This window comes from Mus caroli, chromosome 18 (assembly GCF_900094665.2).
Source record: "Mus caroli chromosome 18, CAROLI_EIJ_v1.1, whole genome shotgun sequence".
Taxonomy (NCBI): domain Eukaryota; kingdom Metazoa; phylum Chordata; class Mammalia; order Rodentia; family Muridae; genus Mus; species Mus caroli.
The window spans coordinates 78,770,748-78,778,698 of NC_034587.1; the positions used below are offsets into that span (position 1 = coordinate 78,770,748).

Genomic DNA, 7,951 nt, shown 5'->3' on the forward strand with positions numbered 1-7,951 from the left:
TGAAGCAGGCTGACCCAGACTTTGACCTTGCTGCCACTGAGAAGGAAATTACCCAAGGTGGAGCCTTCTGACCTAGATGGCTCTTTTGTTCTGCCACCTGCCACTGCTCTCTCCAAGACACTGCTACCTGCTGAGAAGCACTTGAGACATTCCTGAGGAACATCCTATTCTGCACATCGCCTACAGGTTGGCTCCAGACACCAAGAATGGACTGGCGGGGGATGGGCCTTCCCCTTTTATAAGTAGACTCTCATAGTAAACTGGAGGGCCTTGAACAGAATCATGTCTTGGCTCCATTAATTTCTCGCCCCAGCAGCCTCAGCAGCCCCAGCCTGCCTCCCAGGTGTACCCGGCTCTTGTAAGCTGTGAGCGGGCTTGTAACAGGTTGGCGCCCAGGCCAGGGACCATGGGAATGGTGGGAAAACATTGAGGGAATCGCTGTCTTGTATGGAGCTCCAAGGGAAGGAAAGAATCAGATCGTATTGGGCACCGTGAGCAACAGGTATTTATGCTAGCACTGGCTTTAAACTTCATTTTTTAAAAAAGTGTTGCTGGAGATGCGGAAGGATACGGGCTAAGTTTGGAACAGTGCTAACCCAGCGCTTTTTCCACTTAGGACTTGACAGCGAAATATGTGTGGGACTAGAAACTGAATCGGGCGGTTGTCCACAGCTTTTAAAAACTGTTTCAGGCAAGAGGAATAGGATTTAAAATAATGAAACAGGCGATTGTCCGCAGTCGAGAACTGCATCAGGCTAGAGGAATAGGGCTTAAAATGATGGAGTAAAATATATAGAGGAAAATGGATTTTGAAATTCTCCCATAGACAGAGAGAATTCAGGGAACACCCTGCTTTATTCTCTCTGGCTCTACAGCAGAAGTTCTCTGCCCTCTTTGTGTTGTCTAATTTCCGTTTACGTGTCGATTCATGTGTGTTTTGTTTCGTTGTCTGAATGACTGAATGTTCTGTGTTTCATGCTGGAAAAGAAAGATTGCTAAAACTTTATCTGCGGACTTAGCAAGAGAGTGGCCACACGTTTTTCACCAGGATCAGGCACAGCAGGAGGGCTCCTGCTGGAAAAACTGTTTTTTGAGAAAAGGAGTCTGCAGACTCTTAGTTGTGGGGGAAAAAAGCTGATAGATGGTTTTTTGCCTGGAGGGTTCTCTGCAATTGTGATTAATGTGTTTAGCAAATGACAAAGTGCTTTTTATTTTATAATTATAGCTAGAAAAATTAAAATGCTCTGATTGGTCTAAGTGTAGCTGCTTCGTTTGGCTTTTTACTGGTCTTAGAGGTTTAATATGCTCTGCGTGTCTTCATCATAGAGTATTAGCTTATAAGTTATTGGGAATGATCAAATGGGTGTAACACTGGTTACTGGTAAGTTAGCTTTAAATTGGTAACACAGGTTTGGAGTCTTTCAAACACGTGGCATAAAGCGGGCCAAAAAACGGGGCCTCCTAAGACACTTCTAGCTGAGATAATATTTAATGTGATTCTTATCCTAGAAAGTAAGATTAAGATAAGATTTAAAGCAATGTCTCTTTAATGAAGCATTAAAGCTTGCACTGTCATGCATTCATAGGTATAAACTGACAGCCAAACTTTGTAACATGATAATAATGCTTCTAATATTGATTCTAAATATGATAAATTGTTTTGAAATTGGGTTTTGCTTTCCCAAAGTTGTAGTTATGGTCTAATATTGCAAAAGAAACTTAGTAATTCTAAAATCTGTCCTCGTGGCAAGAGGAACTAAGCTCAGAGCAGCTTCTGCTCAGTTTGTGTAACTTTCTTTTGTCTTGCAAACGGTGCCTAAGGAAGCTCTGGAAACTTGCCTCTCCTTGCCTACAGAGGGATTTTCTTTTAGCTGAAAGAACACTGTTACAGATCTACCCAGATGTTATTCTAATAAAGTTTAAATTCTAAGTTTATAAAAAGGGGTCAATCAGGCTGTAGAATTTATCAGGACATTGCGATTTGACTTGCCTACTTCATGTGGTTATTATAGATTTAAGAGTTTGTTTTTTCCTTTGCATTCTGATAATTGTAAAGAGCTTTGCTTCTAGTGAACTGGCAATCACTGGAAAATATTGCTGTAGGTATGGCTAACACAGCTTTACGTTATATAAGTAAAATTTTTATCATTTCTGCTTCTATACAAGAAGCTAAGAGTTTGAATCTTTCAGTGTATATTGTTTCCTAAGTGAAAAGTATGTCATTAGCTAATGACCCTCAAGGGAAGTTCACTTTAAAGGAGCTTTTAAGTTCTGGGGAATAGCTGTTGCTCCAGAAAAGATTCAGAGGCAATATTCTTTTAATATTTAGGGTTTTAATTATACCATAATATTGTGGTACAGAAAATCTAAGAAAGAGAAATTGATTTGCTTCAAAATTTTATTTTCAAAAGCTTCCAGAGATGTTAATTGGCTAAGACCTCACCTTAAACTCACCACAGGAGAACTTAAGCCTTTGTTAGGTGCTATTAAGTGAGACACAAATTAACTGACAAAGAACAAAAGGCTTTGCAGAAAATAAGAAAGCTTTTATAATTGTTATCAATTATAATCAATGGTAATTAAATATTACCTGCTTATTTTAGTTCTGTGCCCACAAAAATTCCTTGGCAAGAGAAAACATTGTTGTAAAATCATCCTTCTTCACCTCAAAGTAAAGTTTTAACACCTATTAAGGCCTCTGTGGTGCTAATAAAGAATTATAAGATAAATTCTTATAGTGTGGGATAACTATAACAAAAACTGTGTCTTAAGAAACTGACAAAGTGTCTGTTCCTTGTTCAAAACAGCAATTAATTTGGTTATTACAGAATGTTAATAATTGATCTATTGCATACCATCATTTAAAATAAAATTGACAATCAATATCCCAAAGATAAGTTAAAAAATTGTTTTTATGCATGCTTTTGTATCTTCTATAAATTCATCCATGCATGCATCCCAGTTACTGTGTTTAAAAACAACCCCTCTATGGGAAATAAGTAGATGTGAATTAGATCACATACTTATTCTTTTGAGCTTCCCCTGCTTCAGCACAGATAATTAGGTTGTGTGCTGTAGATGGTGCTTTAAAATGCTGAACAATCAAACCTTAATTTGTATATTAATAGTCAATATTATATCTCAGAGCTCACAATTGCTTAAGATTGTTCGTCCCTCGGATGCTATTAATTCTCAAATTTGCGATTGCTTATGCATATACAACTCATAAGAAAAAAATGCTGTCCTTTTAAGAAGGCTGTTTTTAGACATTTAATAAATTGTTCTAGATTGCCTAGACATCTTAAAGCAATGCCTTGCAGGATTTATATCTCAAGCAGTCTATAGGTCCTACATATAAGATAGATTGGATATATAATCTTGTTCTTTATATATTCAAAACAGTTATGTTTTAAGATAATATTTTAATATTCTTAGAAATTGGGTGTATCAAATTACAAAAAATTCTTTGCTATTAGTGTCCTCAGTTACTACTTGTTTCCACATAATAGTGTTAATTCTTGAGGACTTATACTTAATTAATTGCTGCAAATGAATGCTCTTATTTCTGATTAATAAATTATGCACATGTGACTATTAATAACTTTTCAAGCTTTCTAGTTACAACTGCTCTTCAAGAGAAACAACTAAAAGTGCTATTAGTCACTGCCCATGTTACATTAAAACTGACTATAACAGTCAAGTATTTGAGATGTTTTGTCAACAAATTATTAATTCTCAAGGACAAGGTATTGTGGAACTTTAAAAGTTTAGTTTCTTAAAAGACAAAGAAAGGGGAAATTATATCCCCGTGCATATTATTTAGTGCATTCCTGTGCACATTATTTAAATCATACTTTTATTTTAGAATTTTGAAATTTGGATGTCAAAGAACTTAATAAATGCCTTATAATATCTTAAAAGGAACTACTTATTGGCATATGGCTTGATCCTGAACAGCTACCTTATTAGGGAAGGGAAAAGCATAAGTTCTCTCCAGAGAACGCTGCAGAAGCATGATGGCTAATTCATGTGACAAGCTGGCAGGTGAGTTGGCTCAGTACCCTGACTGTAGTGACAAGGAAGCTGAATTGGGTACATGTTTTCCACCCATCCTTGCTTGCTATTTTTCCAGTTTGAACAAGTGAAGCTGCCTTGCTTCAAGCTTTTTAACNTTATGGTAAAAAAGAACATCAAAGACTGTGGAATCTGACTTAGAAAGATTACTCATAAGAAAGAATTATAATGATTCTTCTCTTTCCTTCAATGTGACCAGTTATTCTAACTCAATCTTGGACTGGTCTAGTAATGAGGCCAATATTAGAGATTCCTATTGACGATAACTAAAAATCTTAATTACCTAGCAAAGTTAATTTGGAGCACAGCCTCCACTTCCAGAGAATCTCTGGCCTTTCTGCTAATTCTCAAAGCCAGCTCCCCCACACCTGGAGGCCAGAGTATGAGCTTGAGTGTTGCTAATTTGCAACTGAATAAAGTACCTGGGCTTCCACAAAGAAGCTTTTATACTGTTGCTTTTCACTGCCCCACCTTTGTTTCTCAAGCAGGCCAGCAAGGCCCTAACCCTAACCCTAACCCTTCAGCGTGACAACAGCAGATGTAAAACCTAGCCTCCAACAACACAGGTGGCAGTTATTAGTTTTTATCAAGAAGAATTCAAAGTACATATTGTGCCTTTGGTCTGATTTGGGAATAGGGTGTGCTATGAGGACCGGTTAGTCAATGACGGGCAACCAGATCCCGGAATCATACCAATCTAAGACAGGGGTACATGCCAAAAGGCCGCGGCTGTTGATAATACACCACAGAGCCATGTTTGTATGAAATATAACACAAACTAGCTGCACGTAGCCTCCTATGATGGAATTGGATGGTTTGAGAAGATCTGAGATCCTAAGACAGGCACAGCCGCCAGCCACCATAATTCCCAGGCAGGACAATGGAGCATAAATAAATTTTATGCCTCAGTCTGGCTATTTTTATTATATCATCAGGGAGGAATTGTAGCCTCCCTCAGCCATGAAGCAGGCTGACCCAGACTTTGACCTTGTTGCCACTGATAAGGAAATTACCTAAGGTGGAGCCTTCCAACCTAGATGGCTCTTTTGTTCTGCCACCTGCCACTGCTCTCTCCAAGACACTGCTACCAGCTGAGAAGCACCTGAGACATTCCTGAGGAACATCCTATTCTGCACATCGCCTACAGGCTGGCTCCAGACACCAAGAATGGACTAAGTCTCTTTCAGCCTGAGCCTGCCTCCGCGGGTCGGCTTACAAGAACTAACAAAAAGAACTCCCAGGTTTTATAGTCAGAGAACACTGGTACTTACCGCTGCTGCTGGTGGTCAGCACAGAGTCCTGTTCAGACAGTGGGCCAATGGTCAGATTGGCAGATGTCACTGTGGGCTGTAAGGACAGGCCTGACAGAGGCTGGATGACGACGCTGGCTGGGACGGTGCTGTCTGATGTCTGAAGAGAACTGTTCTGGGAGGCTGTGCCAGAATCGCCTGTGATTGGCTGAGCAAGCAGGCTGCCCTGCTGTAGTGTTTGCTGCAAGATGCTTGGATCAATCTGCAAAGCAACAGATTCTCCAGGTCAGCATCACAGTGCTCTGCCTCCATGCGGGTTAGACACTGTCACAGTGCTCTGCCTCCATGCAGGTTAGACACTGCCAGAGTGCTCTGCCTCCATGCAGGTTAGACACTGTCACAGCACAGAAAACCATGGAGTCGCCATACCTGCAATGTGATATTGTTGATGCTGGAGGCATCGATCCCAGAAATCTGAACATTTGGTCCAACCAAGTTAGCAGCTAGCTGTAACTGGATACCTTCCAGAGTGGCCAAACTTCCATCAGTCAAAGATACTGTCAAGTCACCACCAGCTGGCCAGAGAATGAGAAACAAAAGAACTTAATTTAATACTGTAAATGCTTTAAATATGAAAGGATTCACTTTTTCCACAGAGATTTTAGAACACAAAAATTTTACAGGTTATGTCATATTACGGAATACAATTATTTTTACTACAGATATATCTGTATTACCTGCCTATAACAAAATAGCCACTGTGAAATAATCTTACCCATTTCAAACAGCAGAAAAGAGACTAACAAAAGACTACCCACTAGTCCACAGTTTAATATAACAGCAGCCACTGAGCGGCCGTCTGGTTCTCTCATGCCCCAAGGAGAGTGACACAGAAAGAGAAGTCAAACAGGGGCAAAAACTATGGCCCTTACTTCTAGTATACAAACACAGTGGTGCACATTTAATACCTTTCACACATGTGCAAGCACTAACAACAGGATACCTGCACTAGATTAAAGTCGTGGGAATGCTAACTGGGAGGGTTTAGACTCCCTGAGCAGAAGCTTAGCAAAGCACGTGTACTAAAGCAGACGCAATGGGAGAAGGGAGCTCAGCTGTCCCTGCTGCCTTCTGAGGGACAGGGTCAGAGTGTGTTGCTATGGGAACAGAGGAGATGACACACATTGGTTTCCTACCTGAGACAGAGGCAGGAAGGATAGCCTGGCCAACCAAGCCTGGCTGGAGCATATTCTGATCAAACTGCCCTGTCAGCACAGAGTTGTTCATGATGAACACATTTGGGTCCGTGGAAGATGAGTTGAGAAGGTTCACAGACTGGAGACTTTCTGAAGAGCTTCGTGTGACAGGCTTCCTGGCCTTCTTTGGGTCTGATTTGTAGTGAAACTGCATATGAGTCTTCCTTCGCCCAGAAGTCCGGAAGCGCAGCTCACAGTGAGGGCATTTGAAAGGCTTTGCTCCTGTGTGTAGGCGCATGTGTACCTTCAGACTTCCCTTTGTGGAGAAGGCGTTGCTGCAGACATGGCAGCTGAACAGCTTCTGGCCTAAAAAAGCAGCGGGGAATAAGCAGGAGCTAGTGACAATCGAAGCTCACAGCCAGTATGGACACACCACCCTGGCTTCAGACAGCAAAGTGCATGAGGCTCTCAACCAAGAATGCTATGACAACAGTAACAGCAGAAACTGACTCACACACTGCCTATGGTCTGCAGTTAGTATTCCCACAACCCTCGGAGACTCTGCGTCCTGAAATCATCATATTCTACCTGGAGGAATGTGCACAAGGAAGACCCTGTGCCCTCAGGCAGGCCCTGTGTCCTGTGTTATGCGCCACCCTCTGGATCTTCTCATAATCACCCACATAACAAAAGCAAGGCACAAATGCCATGGACAGTGACAGCCCTGGGAGAACTCAGGATCAGCCATGAGGAAATAAGCATTGCTTTTTGCCAGGAATGACCAGGCAGACTCAGAGGCTATAGTAAATCTGTGATCCTATACTGCTCTGAGGTCTTCAGAGCGAGAAAACACCTTTCTTATCTACGTAGCCTAAGCTGAACTCCCACCCCAGTCGAGGCTAGAATAGCTTTGCTAACTGCAAGGAACACCACCAGGCACCTAGCTTGTCACCACAGCGTACGAGACTTGGAAGCAAGCTGGGCACAGCTAGCCCATGCACCCTCGGCAAGTTTACAGTACAACATAAGGGACAGACACTAGGAACCTGATGAAACAACAGCAAACTGTCTGAGAAACTCTTAACAGGCGAGTTCATCCCTGTCTAGTTGCCAATAATAATCCATCAGGAGAGGATGATAGAACTTGACATAAATGTATCAAAGTCCATCTGTAGATATTTGTTCAATCTTATGATCCAAACTTTTGGAATATGGAACTTGATAACGCTCCCTAGTGGACAGCAGAGCGATGTCTAACATCCCCTGGAGAGGTCCTTACACTCCTACATGCAAACACACTTCCAGATAGTCACAACTTAGTACAAGTACTACCCCATGGAGCTGGGAGGACTGTGCTGCCATCAGCCTCACAGCACACAGGGCCCTGACCTCATGGAGCTGGGAGGACTGTGCTGCCATCAGCCTCACGGC

At 41.7% G+C, this 7,951-nt stretch overlaps 1 protein-coding gene across 1 annotated transcript in view; it reads right to left on the reverse strand.

Annotated features, from left to right (window-relative positions):
* Positions 1-7,951, reverse strand: part of Znf236 (zinc finger protein 236) — a 103,723-nt gene that overhangs the window by 22,996 nt on the left and 72,776 nt on the right. Inside the window, exons 21-23 of the mRNA XM_021150329.2 lie at positions 6,521-6,915; positions 5,754-5,899; positions 5,346-5,586 (exon numbers count right to left, since the gene is read on the reverse strand). Coding sequence (XP_021005988.1) covers positions 5,346-5,586; positions 5,754-5,899; positions 6,521-6,915 — 782 coding nt within the window. The remainder of the gene's footprint in view (positions 1-5,345; positions 5,587-5,753; positions 5,900-6,520; positions 6,916-7,951) is intronic.